This window comes from Mustela putorius, unplaced genomic scaffold (assembly GCF_011764305.1).
Source record: "Mustela putorius furo isolate JIRA1106 unplaced genomic scaffold, ASM1176430v1.1 tig00003976_pilon_pilon_pilon, whole genome shotgun sequence".
Lineage (NCBI taxonomy): Eukaryota > Metazoa > Chordata > Mammalia > Carnivora > Mustelidae > Mustela > Mustela putorius.
The window spans coordinates 6,186,619-6,210,472 of NW_025422118.1; the positions used below are offsets into that span (position 1 = coordinate 6,186,619).

General features: G+C 36.2%; 1 protein-coding gene across 2 annotated transcripts in view; it reads right to left on the bottom strand.

The window, feature by feature from the left end:
- KCNU1 (potassium calcium-activated channel subfamily U member 1) overlaps positions 1–23,854 on the bottom strand; it is a 144,875-nt gene that overhangs the window by 77,933 nt on the left and 43,088 nt on the right. For both annotated transcript variants that reach the window (XM_013059246.2, XM_013059245.2), the window contains exons 13-18: positions 23,292–23,361; positions 19,980–20,132; positions 15,559–15,671; positions 15,150–15,218; positions 11,120–11,209; positions 10,893–10,990 (exon numbers count right to left, since the gene is read on the bottom strand). In XM_013059246.2, coding sequence (XP_012914700.1) covers positions 10,893–10,990; positions 11,120–11,209; positions 15,150–15,218; positions 15,559–15,671; positions 19,980–20,132; positions 23,292–23,361 — 593 coding nt within the window. The remainder of the gene's footprint in view (positions 1–10,892; positions 10,991–11,119; positions 11,210–15,149; positions 15,219–15,558; positions 15,672–19,979; positions 20,133–23,291; positions 23,362–23,854) is intronic.

The window sequence follows — 23,854 nt, forward strand, 5'->3', positions numbered from 1 at the left end:
CCTGCCTACTACAATGACCTTAAAGAAATGACATCCCTACCGACATAATTAGTTAGGAATCTCAAGATGAAATCATCCTGGATTTTGGATGAGTTCTAAGTCCAAAACTGGTGTCCTTAAAAAGAAGAAGAGACACAGGAAAGAGGGCCATGTGAAGACAGAGGCAGGCTACAGTGATGCCAACACAGGCAATGGCCACCAGCAGCCTCTAGAGCTAGAAAAGACAACAAAGGATTCTCCCATGAGCCTTCAGAAGGAGTGTGGCCCTGCTGATACCCTGACTTCAGACTTCGGTCTCAGAACTAGAACAGAATAATTTTCTGTTGTTTGAAGCTACCCAGTTTAATCAAGGGACTTCTGATTGGCACAGTATACACCATCCCCCAAAGGTGTCCATGTCCTAATCCCCAGAACCTGTGAGTATTTCATGTTATATATGGTGAGGGGGATTCAAGGTTGCAAATGGAAAGATGCTAATCAGCTCACCTTGAAAGATTTTCCCAGATTAACCAGGTGGCTCAATTGAATCACAGGAGTTCTTTCAATGTGGAACACAGAGGCAGAAGATCCAGAGTCAGAGAAGGTAACGTGATGATGGAAATAGAGTCTGAACAATAAGATGTGAGAAAGACCTGCAGACATTGCTGGCTTTAAAGACAGACTGGGGCCATAGGCCAAGGAGTATAGGCAGCCTCTACAACCTGAGTAAGCAAGGCCATGGATTCTTGCTTAGAACTTCCATAAGGACCCTTGCTAGGTAGACCCATTCAGACTTCTGAATGATGAAATTATGTTAATTTATCACTAAGCCACTAAACATGTGTTAATTTGTTACAATAGCAATTGGAAACTAATGCAGGGCCTAGCAATAGATTTGAGCGCCAGAAGAAAAAAAAATCAGCAAATATAGGACAGACTGGGAGGGACTACAATCCAAAAGAGCAAGAGCAGAAGACAGAGAGACAGACAGACAGAGAGACAGAAAGAGAGAGAAGGGAGAAAAATAAACAATTCAAGAAATATGTGGATCCCCAGTAAATGAACCATATATATGTAAAGATAGGACAGATTAGGAAGAAAAGAGATAAAGGAGGGAGAAAACATACTCAATAAACAATGAATTAAATCTTCCCAAATTTGATGGAAAATATTAAACTACATATATGGGCATACCTTAGAGGTATTGTGGATTTGATTCCAGACCACTTTACTAAAACAAATATCAAGGTAAAGCAAGTCAATTAATTTTATGGTTTCCTTGTTCACATATGCCTATGCTATACTATGGTCTCAGTGTACAATAGCATTATGTCTAAAAAAAGGTACATAATTTAAAAATACTTTATTGCTAAATAATGCTACCTATCCTCTGAACTTATAGTGAATCACAATGTTTTTGCTGGTGAAAAGGCTTGCCTTGGTACTGATGGCTGCTGACTGATCAGAGTGGTGGTTGCTGAAGGTGGGGTGGGGGTGTCTATGGCAATTTCTTAAAATAAAACAATGAAGTTTCCTGCATCAACTGACTCTTCTATTGTGTCTCAGGGAATAAGGAGGCCTAAGGAGAAGAAGTGGAGTAGTTGGTCAGTGGAGTAGTCAGAACACATACCATATATCAATTAAGTTATATGTGTTAGAGGGGCATGGTCCATGGCTCTCAAAACAATTGCCATAGTAACACCAAAGATCACTGATCACAGATGATTAAAACAAATATAATAATACTAAATAATACTAGTAATACTAAAGTTTGAAATATTGTAAGATTAACAAAATGTGACACAGAAACATGAAGTGAAAAAATGGTATTGGGAAAATAATGCCAACAGTCTTGCTTGATGCAGGGTTGTTATAAAACTTTAATTTGTAAAAAATGCAATAACTGTGAAGTGCAATAAAGTGAAGAACAATAAAATGAGGTATGCCTATATTACTTCCCTATGAGTGTTGTAACAAATTATCACAAAATGTTGGCTTAAAACAATATTCCTTTATTCTCTTACAGTTCTGGAGTTCAGAAGATGGAATTAATTTTCCATCTTTCCATCAAATTAATTCCATGTTATTAATTTTCCATGAGCTAAAATCAGGGCATTAAGTTTCTGTCAGGCATTCTAGGAGATAATCCATCTCCTTGAATTTTCCACCTAGGAGAGGCTCCCTGTATTCCTTGCCCTGTGGCTCTTTCCTCCATCTTCAAAAACAATGGCATAACCTTTTCTCTCTCTGAATTAGCTGCCATCTGCTTTCACCACAAGCTCTTTTTTCTTGTTCAGGTAGTTGAATCTCCTCCTTCTGCCTCCCTTTCATAAGGACCTTTATGATTATATTTAGACTCCACATGGATAATCCAGGATAATCTGCCCATCTCAAGATCCTTAATTCAATCACATCTGCAAAGTTCCTTTTGTCATATGAAAATAACATTCACAGGGCTCCAGGGGTTAGAGTATGGCTGTCTTTGGGGGCCATTACTTACTCTATTACATTACACATCCAAAGATATCAGTGAATGCCAAACAGGATAAGCACAAAGATATCCAGACACAGACATATCATAGGAGAAATGCTGAAAGTCAAAGACAAGAAGAAAATCTTAAAAGCAGCAAAAGACAGGAAAAACTTGACTTACAAGTGAAACCCAGTGAGATTAACAGATGACTTTTTATCAGAATGAATGGAGGCTAGAAGGCAGTGGGATGATATACTCAAGGTGTTGGAATAAACTGTCAACCAAAAATTCTATATTCAGTAAAACTATCTTTCAAAAATGAAATTGAGCCACACACACAAAAATGATAAAGACTTAAGAAAGTTTGTTTCTCCATAAAAACAAAGAATAAACTGACAAAAATGGTCAGAATGAATTTTTTCAGAATTCTGAAAACTAATCGGCAGTGATCCAAGAACAATAGTCCAGAAAAATGAATATATCTTCATTAAAACAGCAATGTTTGTAATGTTTTAACTTACATTGGTCCCATCTCCAACTTCCTAGCTAATTAGTAACCTTGAAAAATAATGCTTCATATTCCTGGTGTCAGAGGGAGTAGAGCAAAACTACATTTCTTTCAAAGCCTTATTTCCAAAGGAGAGTCATTATTTGACTTGTGTGGTGGTTCCCTGGATGATACTACTTGAATGACTTGTCTTTTTTCAACCTTATTTAAACTTACCTAGTTCTAAAACCCTCTATCCAGTAAGCCATAGAAAATGTTTTAGTATCACAGCTGTGTGAGAAAATGGATAAAAGGGCAAACAATAGACTAAAAAAAGTTTAAAGGAAAAACTGAGGAATAAGTTGTCCATGGACACTTTAAAAAATCCTAGAACAGTCCTGAAAATGTAAACAACATACATGCCCAGGGATCCAGGAATATACACAGATGTGTGCGTGCTGAGAAGGTCCTAAGTTCTCACCTCTAACTGACTTGATGTTCTGTTCAAGCAGGAAGTGAAGGCTAAAGCAGAGTTGACAACTGCCTAGCTGAATATTGGAGGCATGTCTCAACAAAAACACTAAATCCTTTGAAAAATACTGGGAGATTTATTGGTTGCATGCATTTAACAAAATCTCTCTCCAGTTAATAGATGGCCACTAAACAAACACAGAGAATTCAGTGGCTACAAATGACAAAGAAGAAGACATTATATAGTCCATAAAAGTCACTAAAATAATGACAACTACAACAAGCAGTAACAACAACAACAACAACAACAAAAAACACTAGGGAATAAGGTGGGTGAAAATTGATTTCCATAATTACCACATTTATATTTGGAATGTCTAATTTTCAATAAAAAGTTATGAGACATGGAAAGAAATGGAAAGCATTATCCATACACAGGATGAAAAGCTATCAGTAGATACTGTCCCTGAGAAAGCCAGACATTTCATTTAGTAGTCTAAGACTTTAAATCTATTAAAAGTTATTTTAAGTATGTTCAGAGAACTAAGGGAAATTATAGCTAAAAACTGAAAAAAAATGAGAATGATGTCTCACAAAACAGAGAATACTAATAAAGAGTTACAGTTATTAGGGGAACCTGGGTGGCTCAGTTAGCTAAGCATCTGCCTTTGGCTCAGGTCACAATCTTGGGGTCCTGCGTTTCTTGCTCAGCTGGTGTCTGTTTCTCCCTCTCCCTATGCTGTACCTCCCAGCTTGTACTTTCTGTCTCTCTTGCTCTCTCTCTCAAATAAATAAATAAAACCTTTAAAAAATTAAAAAGAGCTAGAATTATTAAAAAATATAAATCCTGGAGTTGAAAAGCATAAGAACCAAAATAAAAAATTAGTTTAATTTGAGATCAAGTTTGAGCATCCTGAAAAAAGAATCAGCCAAGTCAAAGATAGGTCAAGGGAGATTATCCAGTCTGAGTTACAGGAGAAAAAATAAAGAAAGAAAAGTGAACTGAATGTGAGAAATCCTCTGGGATGCCATATAAATGTACCAACATCCACTCACTGGTAGTCACAGAAGGAGAAGAGAGACAAAGAGTAGAAAGAATATTTGTAGAAATATGTCCCAAAACTTGGACATTATTGGATGAAAAGCATTAATCTACACAACCAAGAAGGTTACAAATTCTAAATATCATAAATTCAAAAAGATCAACATCTAGATACTCCAAAAAAACCCTACTGAAACCCAAAGAAAAGGAGAGAATACTCAAAGCAGCAAGAAGTACAAAGGATCCTCTATAGGATTGAAAGCTGATTTCTTTTTTTCCTTTTTTAAAAAATAGTTTATTTATTTATTTGACAGAGAGAGAGAGCATGCACAAACAGGGGGAACAGCAGGCAGAGGAAGAGGGAGAAGCAGGCTCCCCACCAAGAAGGGAGCCCAATGTTGGGATCGGTCCCCAGGACCTGAGATCATGACCTGAGCTGAAGGCAGATGCTTAACCAACTGAGCCACCCAGGTTCTCCAAAAGCTGATTTCTTATGACAAACAATGGAGGCCAGGAAGCAGTAGGATGACATATTCAAAGTCCTGAATGAAAAATTGCCAAGAAACAATTCCATATTTGTTAAAACTATCCTTCAAAAATGAAAGATAAATTAAGATATTTTAGGACAAAAGAAAAACTAAGAGAGTTCATAGTTTATGAACATAAAAAGTCCTACATCAAATACAAATAGGAGTCCTTGAATTTGAAATAAAAGGACACCAGGCAGTAACTCATATCCACGTGAAGAAATAAAGAGCATTGGTAAAGGCATATTTACATAAATAAATATAAAAGAAAATATAGAGCTTTTTGTTTGTTTGTAAACTCTTTTCTTTCTATCTGATTTAAAAGATGAATTTATAAAGAAATAATTACAAATTTATGCTGATGGCCACACATATGTAAAGATTTAATTTGTGATGATAAGCTAAAGGGAGGAAATGGAACTCTATAAGAACACAGTTTTTGTATACTATAGAAACTAGCGTGGCATTAATCCAAACAAAATTATTATACATTGTGAGGTTAACAACATATTCCAGGTCAACTATCAAGAAAATAACTAAAAAATATATAGAAAATAAATAGCAAGAGATTTAAAATGGTACTCTAGAAAATACCTAACACAAAAGAAGGCAGTAATAAATGATTTAAGAAACAAAAGAGATGTGACATGTTAGAAAAACAGCAAAACAGCAGTTGTAAATACTAATTTATCAGTAATTGCATTAATGTGAATGAATTAACCTTGAAATAAAGAAGCAGAGGGGACACCTGGGTGGCTCAATCAGTTAAGCAACTGCCTTTGGCCCATGTTATGATCCCAGGGTTCTGGGATCAAGCCCCACATCAGGCTGCGTGCCCAGCAGGGAGGCTGCTTCTCCCTCTCACCCTGCTTATTTCTCCCCTTGTTTGTGCTCTCTCTCTCTCTGTCAAATAAATAACTAAAATCTTAAATAAAATAAAATAAAATAAAGAAGCAGGGATTGACAGAATGGGGAAAAAGAACACGATCCAACTGTATGCTGCATACAGGATACATACTTTAGATTCAAAGACCCTAATAGATTGAAAGAAAAAGGATGAAAAACATTTCATTCAAATGGCAACCGAAGGAGCACTAGAGTGGTTACATTAATTTCACACAAAATAGAATTTAAGACAAATATATTACTAAAGACAAAAACATTTTATAATGATAAAATGGTTAATCTACTGCTAAGATGTAACAGACTCATAGGCACATAACAATAGAAATCCAAAATACATGATTCATAAAACTAACATATTTAAATGGGGAAATAGATAATTCAACAATAAAAACTGGAACTTTAATTCCCCACTTTCAATAGCAGACATAATTATCCATTGTTCTATCAGCAAGGATCAGCAAGGAAATAGAAGACTTAAAAAAAAAAAAGAAACCTGTAACCCAACCAGACCTAACATCTATATAACACTCCACTCAATGACAAAAGAATACAGACTCTTTTCAGCTATACATTGAATATTTTCCAGGATGGATCATATAATAGCCCATAAAATAAGTATGAATGTATTTAAAGGAATTTAAATCATACAAAGATTTTGTATTTAAATAAAAAATCATTTTGTTCTTCAATAAAAATAAAATGAAAAGTCAGTAACAAAGGAATTTGGGAAATCCACAAATATATGGAAACAAAACAACATATGCCTAAATAACCAATGGGTCCTGCCCCTACAAATCACAAGTGAAATTAAACAATACTTTTAGATAAATATGAAAATAAAAACATAACTCATCAAAATATGACATGCCCCTAAAGAGTCCTTAGAGGAAATTTTACTGATATTAATTCTTCTGTTTATTTAAAAAGAAAAAAAAGATCTAAAATCACATAACCTAATCTTTCATGTTAAGACATTGAGAAGAGAAAATTAACTCATATCAAATTGAAAGAAGGAAATAATAAAAATTAGAGTATACACAACTTAATTAAAAGCTTGAACAATAGTAGATTAAAAAATTAAAATTGATTCTTTGGAAAACCCAATAAAATTGACAAACATTTTTGGCAAGACGGGCCACAAAAATGAGGACATACTCATATTACTAAAATCATAAATGAATGAGCAGAAATTAGGCAAGAAAATGAAATAAAAGGCCACAAAAAAGGGTATTAGAGCTAATAAAACAGGTTCAGTAAGGTTGCAGAATAGAAGATCAATGCACAAAAATCAATTGTATTTCTAGACCCTAAGAATGAATCATATGCAAATGGCTTCATTTTGGATCATGATCTCAGGGTTGTGATCAGAGCCTCATGTGGAGCTCTGTGCTCAGTGCAGAGTCCACTTGAGATTCTCTTGCTCTCCCTCTGCCTCTCCCCCCTGCTTATACTCTTGCTCTCTTTCTCTCTAAAATAAATAAATAAATAAAAGCTTTAAAAAAAAAAAAGAAAGAAAAGAATTGCATTTACAATAGCACTAAAAAGAATAAAATACTTAGGAATCAACTGAACATGAATAGTATAAAACCTATTATCTGAAAATTATAAAACACCATTGAAGGAACTTACAGGTATAAATAGATATAAAGACATCACATGTTCATATGTCAGAAGACTTACTGTCTTAATAACAATATTTCCAAAATTGACCTACAGACTCAACACAATGCCAATCAAAATCCCAGGTGGCTTCTTTGCAGAAATTGACATGTTTATCCCAAATTTGTAAGGAAATGCAGGGACACAGAATAATCAGAACAATCTTGAAAAAGAATAACAAACTTGGAGGACTCATATTTCCAGATTTCAGAATTTAATACAAAACTATGGTAGAGAAGTCAGTGTGGTACTGACACAAAGCTAGACATACAGATCAAAGAAATAAAACAGACTCAAAAATAAATCCACACCTTTTCAGTTCATTGTTTTTTGACAAGGGTACAAAAAGAGTTCAAGAAAAAGTGATGCATGGACAACTGAATATCCACATTGAAAAGAATGAAATTGGATCCTCTCCTCAAACCAAACATAAAAATCAACTCAAAAGGAATCACTGACCACCATGTAAGAGCTATAAACAAAATTCTTAGAAGAATTTTATGTTGGAGTAAATATTTACGACCTCAGGTTAGCTATACCATAAAAACACAAGCAACAAATGATGAAATACATCACCGGACTTTATAAAAATTTAAATTTTGATGAGGAAATAAACTTTGATGAAGAAAAATTATATGAAGAAAAAAGGACAAGCCACAAAATGGGAGAAGAGATTGGGAGACCATACATCTGAGAAGGGACATATATTTAGAATATAGGAAGACTGTATACAACCCAATGATAGAAAGACAACAACCCAATTTAAAAAGTGGGTAAAGGACATACAAATGGCCCATAATATCCTCACAAAAGATGCTCAACTTCATTAGCCATTAGGGTAATTCAAGTTAAAACCACAATAAGACATCAATTTATACTCATTAGGATGGCTATTATTTAAAAAAAGGGGGGGGAGGGATTTTGTTTTTTAAAAAGGATGTGGAGAAATTGGAACTCTTACATATTGCTGGTAGAAATGTGAAAACAGTATAGCAGCTCCTCAAAGAATTAAACATAGAATTAATATCTGATTTAGCAATTCTATTGCTGGATATATACATGAAAAATCACAAGCAGGAACTCAAACAGATATCTGAGCACCAATATTCATAGCAACGTTATCCACAATATCCAAAAGGTGCAAACAACTTAAATGTCCATCAACAGAGGAATGAATAAACAAGATGAATATATCCATACAACATAATATCATTCAGCCATAAAAAGAAATGAAGTATTGATACATGCTACCACATGGCTAAGTGAAGGGTGCCAGACAAAAGAGACCTCATGCTGTCTGATTCCCATTTCATGAAATGACCAAAACAGAAAAATCTAGAGACACAAAAATAGACTAGTGATTGCCAGGGGTGTTGGCAGAAAAAAAATGGGGAGTAACCACTAGTGGGTATGGAGCTCCTCTCTGAGTTATGGAAAATGTTCTAAAATTGGAGTGTTGGTTTCATAAATCTGTTTGCACACTAAAACCCACTGAATTGTATGCTTTCAAAGTATTTATTTCATGGTATTTAAATTATATCTTAATAAAGCTATTGTGATATAAAAACGTTAGAGCTGGGATCCCTCAGAAAGGACCCAGCCCCCTCCCACACCCAACACACACAACTTGTGTTTCAGGTTGCTGAGGACAGGTTGTGTTTCAAGTTGCTGGACAAGGAAAATGTGACAGCTTCAGAGGTGTGCAAGGGGGAAAAATGAGGGATGTGTTTCCTCTGTCATATGGATTTTCATTGGTGGAGGGAGCTCAGAAGAGTATTTGGTATCAATGCAAGATGATTACGGAGGAGGAGACAAGGCAGCAGGTGTGCTTAAGCAGAGAGAAGGCCGGGGAGGGCTCCCACCTTCTGGTATGCATCTATATTCACCAGGAGACTGGAAAGTCTCAAACAGCTGAGGGGCCAAAATAACATACAGAATGAATAGATCAGGAGTACAGGAAAGGGAGCTTTGCAGACCTCAAGATCAGAGGCTATGGCAGGACAAATGGATTTCAGTAATAAATGACAGAAGGGGACCCAAAGCCAGGAAGAACTAATACTGGTTACTGATGGAGAGGTCACAGAGGCTGACACTTACCAAGGGAATGAGGTACCTCAGGAACCGGGAAGGACTTGTATGAAAGTCCACTATAAGAACAACCATGGGGGTGCCTGGGTAGTTCAGTCACTAAAGTGTCCAACTCTCAATTTAGGCTCAGGCCATGATCTCAGGGTCAGGACATTAAACTCTGAGTGGGGCTCTGCACTGGGTGTGGAGCCTGCTTAAGATTCTCTCCCTCTGCTCCTCTACCTAACCCCCTTGCAAGCTTGCACTCTCTCTCTCACTCTCAAAAATAAAATAATAATAATAATAATAATAATAATAATAATAATAAACCAACAACCATGATGTTGAGCAAATTTACTCCTGCATTTAAATAGAATTCTGGGGAGAAGGAAAGGATGAAACCTTAAAGATAAGAATAGTCCTGATAGGAAATTCAAATTTTGAATTAAGTTTAAATGCTGAAACACTGGGATTTTACCCACGGAATCCTAACGTACTTGGAAGAGACTAAGTTTTAAACTATAAGGGAAGAAGTTATCATGAATGTATAAGACAATCTCTCTTTTGCTGCTGTAGGGTAAAGTTGTTGTTAAGCTATTGAGTTCAATTAGAGATGAGAGAAAAAATTACATTTCCTCATCACTGTGTCAGAATGAATAAACTTTAAATCCCCTACAGTCCATTCAGGGTACTCAAGGAATGGTCCTGTTCCCAACACTAGGAAAAATGATAATTATGTGACAAAATAGAAGTGTTAGCTAATACTACAGTGGCAATCACATTGCAGTATAAATATATCAAATTAATACATAGCACACCTTAAATTTATACAATGTTGTCAAATAAACATAGCTCTATAAAATAATTTTTTTAGAAGAGTGGTCATGAAATAGCCTTGTGGCCAACCAAGCAGTCAGATATAGTCTGAACTTTGAGACTGAAGAAGGAAAACCATTGTGATGGAGTGAAAAGCAACAGGCTGAAAGTCAGTGGGTCTGGCATTGAGTTGGGGGTGCCTCCAATTGGCTCTGGACTTTCAACATTACTGAATCTCTTCTGGTACTCATTTGCTTGGCCTGTGAAGAAGTCTAACTAGATACCTAGCAAGATTTCTTCCAGTTCTAAAAAAACTGATTCTCAGGTCTTGTATGCCCAGTTTGGGGAAATATCTGCCACTTCTGGGACAAGTTCAAATAGGTATTATCTTAAGAGACAGAACCCTTTCTTTGGTCATGCCCCTGGAAACTGGGCTGAGGGCAACCAGATATGAAGTGTAATTACCTGGAAAGTGTCGATGGACCTTGGCTTTGCAGCTACATTTTCCAATTAGCTCAGGAGTAAAGATATCATTGTGACAGCTGGCACAGTAAAAGAAGGCTCTGGACAATGAAAGCAAATCAAGAATGACTTATGTGAGGCTTAACACTAAGCATGGTGCTGAATCAGTTTGCCATTGAGTTGCATTTGCTTTAGAACTTTCTCCCTATAAAGTAATTTAAAAAAAATACCTTATGACTTCCTTTGCAGATTCAGCAATAAAGAACCCTAGTGTGTTCTTACGCAGCTTAACCTGTACAGGTGGATTTAGCATCAGACTACTGGAAACAGAAGATAAAAATACAGTAATTTTCCCCTTTAATTTCTATGGAAATATTTGATGTTTCATTCTGTCATTACCAATGGATTCCCTGAACTGTAGAGTTAATAAGACTCCATCCCCTTCTACTGCCAAATAGGGTAGAAAAACTGCATTTGATTGCTGCTAAATATCCAGAAGGGAGTCAGGTCACAACATGATTACTGAGTTGCACACAGCTGAGCTAAGGGTGAACTCCCTGGACTGTATCCTAAACCTAAAATGGATAAACCAACTCAGATGCATTAGGCCTTGCTAATTTAGCCTACTCAATGCCACAGCCACATGGTTGCAAGTCTTATAGTCATAGTAGTGGTGTTTATCTTTAGGCTACTTCTCCTGTAAAATTAAACTATGCCTAGTTAACCAGCTGGATTCAAAAGTTCCTTTTATTTGCTTATGCAATTTTTGAACTTGCATATTTCTTTAGACTTCATTTTTTTTTCTATCTTGATTGCCATATTTTTGAGAGCAGGAACCACATGAATTGTTTCTATTGCTACATGAACACTTTGATTATCTCTTTTCTTATGGTTTTTGTGTTTGAAAATGACATCTTACAAATTTCACCCATGAGACTCCTTGATGCAGTACTACATCACAACTATTTGAATTCCCCACATTTCTCCCTATGTTTGTCAGGCTATCCCATTTTTATTTCCTTTAATTCAGACCCTCGACACAATGAGGTCTTATAAACTTGAAAGTACCATCACTTCATTTGCACATGGTAAAAGTACTCCTTTACTTCCTTAAAATACTTTTTTATATTAACACTGGAAAGAAGTCAAATATTAATTTTGGCAAAGCTTATTCTGTTGTTAGGGTACTCCAAAGTAACTTCTGAGTTTAAGAACTTTACAAAAATAAAAGGGGTTGTGCCACAAAAGCTCTTCCACACTATGCCAAGAATCAAAAGATGCTGGGTAGCTGTGTTGATGCTATATTGAGGTAGTTTATTATCTGAGACACTGGATGGCATTTTCTAAATGTTTACTGACTGATACTAATGAATAGAATAAACGCTTTTAACTTTGAAAGGAAAAGAACATGGATTTGTGCCCCCATCATTGGCGGCTGTTCACTAGCTAGCAAACATAAACTGAGTTGTATCTTCATAGCTCTTATTTTTAAGTCAGTGCCCTCTGAACTCATATTAAATATTTAGTAATGGGGGCGCCTGGGTGGCTCAGTGGATTAAGCCTCTGCCTTCGGCTCAGGTCATGATCCCAGCGTCCTGGGATCGAGTCCTGCATTCGGCTCTCTGCTCAGCAGGGAGCCTACTTCCTCCTCTCTCTCTCTCTGCCTGCCACTCTGCCTTCTTGTGATCTCTCTCTGTCAAATAAAAAATAAAAACTTTAAAAAAAATAAATATTTAGTAATGAAGATACTGTCACAATAATAGCTGGGGTTGCATTTGAAAGGAGAGGTGAACCCCCTTTGCACATTTTTCCAAACTGGCTTGAAATCCCCTTCATGAATCATGGCCACTTGCTCTCTAGAGAATGTTTGCTACTGCAACAAACTTAGAACATTATCTGACTGGGGTCAGATCCAGCTTTATCGCTTAGCAGATAATAAATTATTCCCTAAGACAAATCCATATGATTGCCAAGGGCTTTTTGAACTTTTTTTTTTTTATAAGATTTATTTATTTATTTATTTGAGAGAGAGAGAGTGCACAGGCATGCAAGCCAGGGAGGGGCAGAGCGAGAGGGAGAGAGAAAATAGTAAGCAGGCTCCACTCTTAGCTTGGAGCCTGATGGGGGGCTCCATCTCACATCCCTGAGATCACGACCTTAGCTGAAATCAAGAGTTGGATGCTTAAGGCACCCAGGTGACCTGGGCTTTCCCAAGTTTTAAAGTCTATTCAAGTGTATCAATTAAAAGAGAAAATAAAAGGTGAGAAAAGATGGGCTTTCCCTCCAGTTTTTCAGTATACTAATCTAAACCTCAGCCATTGAGACGCTCTATTTTCCTCCCACTTATGGCTGCAGTGGATTTAGTACAGCACAGTGATGAGGATCACCACCTTCCTTGCTGAGTTCAGATGCTGGCTTTGCCACTTGGGACTGATAAGAGTTTGGGAAAATTATTTAACTTCTCTGGGCTTCATCTTCCTTCTCTATAAAATGGAATTAAGAAGTATACCCATTGTTGTAGAGATTCAAGAGTTTATGTAAGCAAAGTGCCTGTAGCATTGCTGGTCATGAACAGGCAATCATGTAAAAGACTATTAACCAAATCAGGATTTAATCTCTTTGATTCACCTGACTCTTTGGTGAGAAAACAAAGTTAAATGTAAGTTAGAGCAGGTTCCTCTTTCATTAGGGGTACATATGTGCAGGTAATAAACAGCATCAAGGCATCTTTAATATATGTAGAAATTAGCTGCCTAATAAATGTTTGTGTTTCTGTTCTGTGATGTCCCATAGTCATCCTAATAAAGTTTAAAGAAATCTAGGATGCTAAAGTTGGAAGGGACCTCAAGAACATTTGGTCTAGTAGTTTACAAATACCAGCAAAAAAAACCTGACTATATCATGGGGTCTTCAAAAATTCTCTGGTCCCAGCCTTGGAGATTTTGATTTTGTAAAGATCAGAGTGGGATTTTGGAATCTATATGCCTTTAAGGCTTTGCAAATAGTTCCATTGCATAGCCCATGTTGCTGAAGGTGAAGTTCTGGACCAGTCTAAAACTCAAACTGCCTGGATTATGGTTCTAAGACTCCATCCTTTTTGCTGTAACCTATTTCTGGCAGAAAGGCCATTTGTGCACAGATGTAGATTCTGAGATTTTCTTGAGCACAGGCAGGATTGTTAAATAGAATTAAGCCAGCTAGATGATACTATTTGTTATTCTCTCCTTAGTGACTTCCTTTGTACAGTACCCTGCTGTCTTCTTTTGCCCAGATGCATTTTGTAATATCTCTACTTAGATTTTTCTTCTGTCCAACATTTCAGATAAAATTGTTCCTTTGTAGTCTGTCTGATATCATTCAAACTTGTTGAATTTTAACTATTTCCCTATAATTCTAAGGCTCCTGATAATGTCAGTTTTAGAGCTAGAAAGGGTCTCAGGCATTAACATGACCTCCTCAATTCACAGAGAATGGATGTTTCTCCAACACCACAGAGCTAGCAAGTCATAATCAGGATCAGAATTTGGTCTGTTGATTCCAATTTAATTCAACTTAGTTTTCCACTAAAAAAATACATAAGCAAATATAATAGTCTTTCTTGTTCCCCAACCTATTTAAACCCTCAGTTTTTCTCATTTTTCAGCATTTTTTATTCTCTCTCTTATATATCATAGTAGTTGATTTGCTGTTTTACTAGATTTTCTTTTTTCTTACCTAATAAATTATTTTACTTCTCATATTATTCATTATGGGTTCTCAATAAATTCCAATGGTCTACTAATGTTGGTTCTCTCTTTTATCTACTATACCAAAAGCAGATTTTGTCCGGTAGTCCGAATTCCCATTTTGCCATATTCTACAGCTTAGTTTCTAAAGCTATAGTTTATGGGAGCATTTATTGTCATAATTCTATTTCATGGTCAAGACTTATAAGATCTAGTAATAAATTAAAAGGAATCCCAGATGTGAGAAGGAGAGCATTTCTTCTCTCCCTTGCTCATGAAAGAGAATTTGGGGAGGGCCATGGGAACAAAGGCAAAGCACCTGTCCACCCACTAGGGTGACCATTCTAACTCCAAACATTAGATTCTAACTGCAATCATTAAAGACAGTGCAAAGGGCACCACAGCAAACTGGGTGCCCAATAGGCTGGCTCTCAACATATGGCAATATCTTAATTATGTCTGTATTTTTGGAGAAGTCTTAATCATAAAGATTCTCCTTTTACAAAACTGAAGAGATTCAAAGTCTCATTGGTACCAGTAACCATGAAAAACAGATTTGTGTTCGATGGCTATCAGCATGAGTCCCAGCTTCACAAAGCAGAGCCTAGGAAGGAAGACAAGTAATTGTGAGGAAAAAGGATAGCAGGGTGCTAATTCACAAGACTATGACCAACACTCTGTGCTCTGTGCTGGGAAAATACTAGTACTTCAGCAGAGGAAGAGACTCTTGAATGCAAGTGAATCTATTCTAAAGTTTATCATAGCCAGCATGGTGACTATGTCTAACACAGAATGCAAGCTTCTCAATTGCACAGATGCAGACTTGTTCATTCTTACACCTTCAGTATTTATCATGGAGCCTGGCCTACAGTGGTCCCCCCAGTAAACATTATTGAAAGAACGTCACTGCATGAAGAACAAGGAAAGCATTTCTTTTAACTTACCGGGAAGCGTCAGGAAAACTCATTCCAGCAAAGTCATCAGAGAGACGTTGAGTCAGGATTTTGTTCTTCAGACCATTAAAGAAATATTTTTGCCAGGGCTGTGTAGGAAAAACCTGGAATACAAAATCATGCCACATGTAGAACTCGGACATGGAATATGGGATGTTATAATTCCAAGTTGTATGTCCTGCTAAGCAGCAAACCAGCATCCATTGCTCTTAAGTTATAGCAAAGAGATTTGTCCTAGTGGTTCACTGAAGAAATGTCAAAGGAAGAACTAAAACTCTACCATACACCTCAACTATTTATGCTAGAGAGTTCAGAAGAAAATGAAAGCATAATGACTTGGTTTCTTCCCAGGTGGCATTCATGACACCTTGTAGAAACTGGAATTATCCCAATAACTTCAGCAAGGTAGACTGTTTTTTGAGTCAGTAACAATAAGAGGAGAAGGACAATATGGAATCTAAGTTGTCTTTCCATAAATATAGCTGCTCAAGTTTTTTTTTAACATATTAAGTTTTCCATTGACTAGCCATATGCCACAAAGAAAAAACATTTAAGGCTTTTCTGCCCAGTATCAGAACTTTTCAAAGCTTCAGATGAACTTAAGGAGCCATCCTGATCAATGGACATGAGATAAAAGTCAGGAACAGCAGCAGGTTTCCAGAGAAAATGAAGAAGGGGAGAGAGAAGGACATCTCTCACAAAGGCTAAATATAGGCTGTGCGGGGTTTGGGCTGTTGGGTAACTCATCTCTGATATTTGTATAAGAACTCAGAATTTTGTTAAGCTTTCCATACATTCTCATCATCCTCTCCATCTGTTGCCATGAAAACCCCCACCACACTGCTCCGTCATGGCAAGACCAGAAACCTAGGTTAATGTCTGGAATTCCTATAAGTTCTGAAACACTGTGGCTGTGGAGGGTTAAGGCTAGTTCAGAAATATTCAGATGACCAGCCTGTGGTTTAGAAAACACAACACACACACACACAGAGAAAAAATATTCTGACTTACAAAAAAGGACTACTCATTTCAAGCAATCCAAGCACTCACTCTGCAATCCCCATTCCAAGATTCAGCCAAATCTCCTGCTTTCTCTCACTTTCTTAAATTTTTTGTTGAAGAGTACTCACTTCACTGGGAGTCCCTATTTAAGTCTCCATAACTAAAAAAAAAAGGGGTGGGGGGCTTAATGTTTCTAATGTAAATGTTTCAGTTTTTGACAGAGGGTAAAAGACTGATAGAGATGGAGAAGACTTCCTGTGATCTTTTTTATTAAGATCAGAAAGGGAAACAGGAGGATAAGATAGAGTTTCCATTTACATAGTAGAATCAGGGAGCTCAAGTATGTCAACTGGAGTAGATTTAGTCCAGGCTTAAGCCTAATACAATGCTGTCTCTGCCTTGAAGAAACTGGAAGTGCTCTTTGGACTATGATTTCTCACCATATAATTAATATAGTTGAAACACGTATCATTGATCCAAGGTCTTGGAATCTGAGTACTTGAAAGTTTTACAGATACTGATGTCATACTTAGAAAAATCAGGTTATGAGATGAATAACTCTCATTTTATTGATCCAGAAGCTGACAGAGAAAGTGTCTAATCCAAGAAAAATCGATCATAAGACACTAGTGCCCTAGTTGTTAAATCTAAGTTAATAGTTTATTATAGAATCTAAAACACCAGAGCTATGAGTATAACATTAAAAAAATCTTACCTTGACCCTGCCTGGTTTAGGATATCTGAAAGTAGGTTTTAGACTTCACTCCCCTCCCCACCAAAAAAAATATCATAACCACAAATTTCTCCTAATTCCTATGAATATTGATAGATGATCATCTTCAGTGAGATGGTTACAACTTTAGATCACACAGAAAGAACAACAATATAATATAGGGTTGGTTTTAAATATCTTCCTCCTCTACTTCCATGAAAGACATGAAGTCTTCATAAAGAGCTCTCATCCATTTCCTTTCTCCAGCCATGGAGATGTTATCGTGTTACTATGTAGACTGTGTATACTATAATACTACTGTTATTCACTCTTGTTAATATTTTCCAGTCTTTAAAATGTCCATAGACCAGCAGCCTACACACTCCTGGGAGCTCTTTTCAGAAATGAAGCCCCACTCAGACTTTTGCGATTAGAATCTGCATTTTAACCAGACCTCCAGGGGATTTGCACACACAATTCATGTTTCAGAAGCACCCTTTCAAACATCCCTGTCCTTGAGATTTGGTGAAAAGGGATGATTTCAAACCCCCAGTGTGGCAGCAGTTTACAAATTCCAATATCTGGGTTGGAGGCTCCATGGAGAGCCCAAGCGAGGCACTGTACATGAATACATGTATCTTGCAGAACAGTTATCTTGCACTTTCTGAGTACACAGCACAGGCAGAGACAATTTACTCACAAGCACTTTTCAAGGACAAACACAGTAAGCAGGAAGAGGAGGGTAAGGCAGGTTCATTACAGTGTCATCAAGGCTCATTCTTATTGTCTGATGTCGTCTCTGTTTATTTGTATATGATATTTCTTCCAATTCACAGAAGGAATTATAGAAGAATTCCATGTTTTCCAGCTAGCATTTTGCTGGCCAGACCATCTTTCATGGTTTTTTATTTTGTTTTGTTTGTTCATTTGTTTGTTCAATTTTTTGTTTGTTTGTTTCGTTTTGTTTTAGATAGTACCAGGGACAAAACCAAAAAAGATATAAATTTTTTTTTAATTTATTAATGAAGGAAATAAAGTGTAAAGAAAGGCCAAGAGGGAAATTGAATATAAGAGAAGGCATATGTAGACTCCTAATAAATGGAGAGGAAAGGTCACTCCCTGGAGAACCTCCGGACAATGGGAAATTGGGTCCAGCTGAGTTTGGAACCTTTCTTGTAACATTTCATGCAGGTGGCATTCCAAAGGCTGGACTTTGTGCTTATAGCAATTGTCCCAATATCCCCTTGACCACTTATTTAGTCTCAAAGGCCTCAAAGGTGATGATATGTGGGCGAGTGTGAGTAGATATCCAACAACCACAGGTATCAAGCATAGTGGTAAGATATTAGGTCAGACAATTCTACCTCTTCTACTCATTAACTTAACTATACAATCAAGTTAGTTAGCTTCACTGACCCATTATTGGGATTCTTCCTTGAAATATTATCAATGGGAAGCATAAGGTATTTAAAATGAGTGACATACTAGGTACTCAATATGTGGTGACTATTGTTGTTATTGCATAGAATGTTCCCAAAATAACCTGGAAAAGATTTTAATTATTTGTTCTGTGAATATATTTATTATTATCATGAATTTAATTTATATTTAAATATATAATTTTACCACTAATAATATAACCTTTATTTTTAATTTTTTTACGATCCTTTATGGATTTTTTAATTTTTTCTTAATATTTTCTAATTCAAATTTTAAAAGTTAATATGAACAATTCAGTTGCATCAGTACATTTAGAATGTTGTATAGTCATTTCCCCTATCTAGTTTGAAAATACTTCTGTCAAACCAAAGTAAAATCCCTATCCATTAACAAATTGTTCTCAATTCTTTTTTTTTTTAAAGATTTTATTTATTTATTTGACAGACAGAGACCCCAAGTAGGCAGAGAGGCAGGCAGAGAGAGAGAGAGAGAGAGAGAGGAGGAAGCAGGCTTCCCTGCAGAGCAGAGAGCCCGATGCGGGGCTAGATCCCAGGACCCTGGGATCATGACCTGAGCTGAAGGCAGAGGCTTTAACCCATTAAGCCACCCAGGTGCCCCACAAATTGTTCTCAATTCTTACCACTCTCCCCAGTGTCTGCTCTTGGCAACATGGATCCAACTATCAGCATTCTGTCTTCTATTTATTTTGTTTATTTGATATAAACAGAATTAATGAAATATGTGAGATTTTTGAAATATCAGGCTTTACAGCATATATCCATGTTGCAGCATATTCCAGTAGTTCATTTCTCTTTATGGCTGAATAATATCCTCTTATTCCTATGTTACATTTTGTTTGTCCATTCAACAACTGATAGAGATCTGGGCTATTTCTGCCTTTTGAATATTATGAATCATCCTCCTATATAACATTTATTTTTATTTATATTTCTTCCTTCAATAGCTCCAAGTACTTCTACCTTTATGGTCATAACATCTGGACTGCAGGTAGAAAGCAAAGCTATGATTTCTATTTTGCAGATAAATATTCTTAAGACAAGAATAAGATCGATAATCTCTTCAAGGTCAGCACCGTACCTGGGACTTCAGTCTAGACCTCTCAATCCTTCATAGTTCAAGTGGAAGTCAAATCTCATTTCTTGGGGCCTTCTTGCTTTCCTCAATTTTCTATTTCTGATCCTAACTTGTGAGGATATGGGGGAAAAAGCCAAGATTCAACAACAATTTACAAGGTTACCTTTTTGTTTTGTTCAACAAATAGAGACGTTAGAAAGGTGCACATGCCTGGCACCAGACAGCCTTGGGCGATGAAGCCAAGCTTCAGCTCAGCAAAGCAGATGATATTGTCTCCGGTACTCCAGCTCCAGCTGGGGATCTTTGGCAGAAAAACCTGTTTCATGGTAGAAAGTAGGTCAGACATTAAGAAGAAATACAATTCAAGAAAGTTTTTTTTTTTCTGAATGGACATCTTTCTTGCATTTGTTTCAAAGTATTTACTTGAAAGCATTTATTGTGTCCACATCAGTGGAAGTGATAAGAACAAATTCAGCTTTTAAAAACTGAGTCACTTTTTAAAGCAAAAATAGTGAGAGTGCAAAATTGGGTCAAATGATGTAGACCTCTGATATTGTCCTTAGTGTGCAATCTGTGTTTGTTTGTTTTTGTCCTTGTTTTTACTGAAATATAATTGACATCTCACACTGTATTAGCTTCAGGTGTACAAGCAAATGATCCAATGTTAGTATATGTTATGAAACGACCACCACAATAAGTCTAGTTACCATCCACCACCTCAACGTTTACAATTACTTACTACTTGTGAAGGGAACTTTTAAGATCTACTCTCTTCACAACTTTCAAATGTACTATAAAGTATTATCAACTGTAGTCACCATGTTGTACATTATATTCCCATGACTTATTTATTTTATAAACAGAAGTTTGTTCTTTTTGGTCCCTTTCACCCATTTCACCCCCCTACCACCCCCCACCTCTGGCAAATACCAATCTGTTCTACCTGTACTTTTTTTTTTTTTAATTTTTAAGGTACCATGTATGAGGGAAATCCTATGCTATTTGTCTTTCTCTGACTTATTACACTTAGTATAATTCCTTCAAGGCCCATCCATACTGTAGCAAATGCAGAATTTCCTTCTTTTTTATGGCTGAACAAAATTCCAATATACTTATATATTTCATTTACAAATATATATATATATGTATATACATATATATATATATATATCTTTTTCTTTAAATGTAAATGGAGAATTTAATCCATCTATATTTAAGGTAATTATTAGTAGGTATGTACCTATTGTCATTTGTTCATTTTTTTCTGGCTATTTTGTAAATCCTCTGTTCCTTTCTTCTATTCTTGCTCTTTTCGTGAGTTCGTGATTTTCTGCAGATCTTAGCATCTTTTCTCTTCATTTGTTGTGTATCTACTACTATAGGTTTTTCCTTTGTGGTTACTATGAGGCTTATATAACTCATTTTATAACAATATATAGTTAAGTTTGATCACATTCTAAAAGTACATTTTTACCCCCCTCCTGCATTTTATTTTTGATATCACAAGTTATAGCTTTTGACCTTGCGTAGCCCTTACTAAGAATCACAATCATAGCTACTTTCACTCCTTTCTCTTTTAACCTTCATACTTCATGAATCCACTTTTACAACATGAGATTGTTCTGAATTTTACCATGAATTTGCCTTTGTCATTGAGATGTATACTTCTGTATCTTTTCCTGTTAGTAACTGATGCCCTTTCCTTTCAATTTTAAGAAATTTCTCTAATGTTTCTTGTAAAGTAGTCCTAGTTATGACAAACTCCTCTAGATTTCGCTGGTATGGAAAACTCTCTTCTTTAATTCTGCAGACAACACTGCCAGATAGAATATTCAGGGTTGACAGTCTTTTTTATTTCTTTTAGTACTTTGAATAGATTGGGTCACTTCCTTCTGGTCTGTGATGTTTTTGCTTAAAAATCTGCTGGTAGTCTTACAGTGGTTCACTTTTTTTTTTTTTTTAAGATTTTATTTATTTGACAGAGAGAGCATAAGCAGGGGGTGTGGCAGCCAGAGGGAGAGGGAGAAGCAGGCTCCCCGCAGAGCAGATAGTCCAAGACTCTCATTCCAGGACACCAGGATTCTGACCTGAGCCAAAGGCAGATGCTTAACCAACTGAGCCATCCACGCACCCCATTGTGGTTCCCTTGTACATTACAAGATGTTTTTCTCTTGCTGACTTTAAGATTCTCTCATTATCTTTAACTTTTGATACTTTAGTTATGAGTCTTGGTGTGGGTCTCTTTATTTCATCTTATTTGGAATTCTCTCTGCTTCCTGGATATAGAGGTCTGTTTTCTTCCCTAGATTAGGGTAGTATTCAGTCACTATTTCTTCACATACATTTTCTGCCCCTCTTTTGTTTTCTCCTTCTGGGACTCCTATAATGCAATTGATATTGTCCCTTAAGCTGTCTCTATTCATTTTACTCTTTCTTTTTCTTTTTGCTACTCTGATTAGGTGTGTTCCACTATCCTGTCTTCAAGTTTGCTGATTCTTCTGCTGTATCTAGTCTGCTGTTGAACCCCTCTACTGTATTTTTTGGTTCAGTTATTAAATTCCTCAGCTCTATGGCTTCTATTTTGTATTTTCTTATATATGCCATCTCTTTGTTGAAGTTATTACTTTCTTCATCCATTCTTCACCGTAGCTCAGTGAGCATCTTTATGACAGTTTTGAACTCTCTTTTAGGTAAATGATTCATCTCTGATTCATTGAGGTCTTTTTCTGAGGTCTTATCTTATTCATTAATTTGGAAATATTCCTCTCTTTCTTCATTTCCCCTAAAATTCTGCATTAGATAAAACAGCCATCTCACCAGTTTTGAAGAAATGGCCTTGCACAGTTGAACCTTATTATTCAATTCTGACAAAGCTTCTGGTTGTCTCTCAAACTTTTGTGAATATCTAATCCTCCTAATTCTTTTTTAGGGGATGCCAGTAATTGAGGGTATGTCCAGAGCTGTCAATGTCCCAAAGGAAAGAATCTCAGCACCTACATTCAGGTGGATTGGAAGTTCGACTCTCAGATAGCAGCTGTTAAAGTATGAAACTATGCTTCTTTACAAATTCATATTTCTAAGTGATTAACAATCATTTTTTTAAAGATTTATTTATTTATTTGAGAGCAAGAGAACATTAACGGGGATTGTGAAGGGGCGAGGGAGAGAATTCTCAAGCAGACTGCCTTCTGAGCATGAACCCTGATGTGGGGCTCAATCCCAGGACCCTGAGATCATGACCTGAGCTAAAACCAAGAGCTGGATGCTTGACCCACTGAGCCTCCCAGGTGCCCTTTAGTAATTTACAATATTAATGAAACTCCAAATTTCACCTGTAATCAGCAGAAAACTTTTTGAGTGTAGACCTATAGGTATATTAATTATAGAAATTAATAAGTTCTATTATTTAGATGAAATAAGTCATTTAACTCCTAAGTTTGAAAGAGGAGGATAATAGACCAGAATGTTATCATACCTTGTTTTGGGATTGAAGTATCTGTATGATGATTCTAGTATTAGGGCAATAGTTCTTGATAGAGAGAACCCTACAAAAAGAACAAATACACACATCAGTGATGCGCCATATCCAATGGCTTTAAAATATAATTAAATTCAGAATTAAATTGATGTGTGGGTAAGCATAATAAAACATAAGATTCACTGTTACATAGTTCTAAAAATGTTCTGTTTAAAAGCATACATGGTAAACAGTGCTATTGTTTTAGCGATTTAGTAAATGAAATCTATGAAAAGGTCAGGTCTTGGTACTAGGAGACTGTAGTCTTCTATTCTTGAGGAGGAAATAGTTTCATGTATTTTAGCCTTCAAACTCAAACACATTAATTATAGGAAAAACAGAGATTGCATTTTTGTCTATAACATGAAGTAGCTCATAGAATATCTTATTCAACTTTCTCATTATGCATAATAAGAAACTAAGGTCTATCTCATCTGTACTGTATAATGCACCGCATATGTTCTCAACTGTTTCTTGCTATTTGTAGAATCACCTTCAGCTATGTATGTTTATTATGCTTT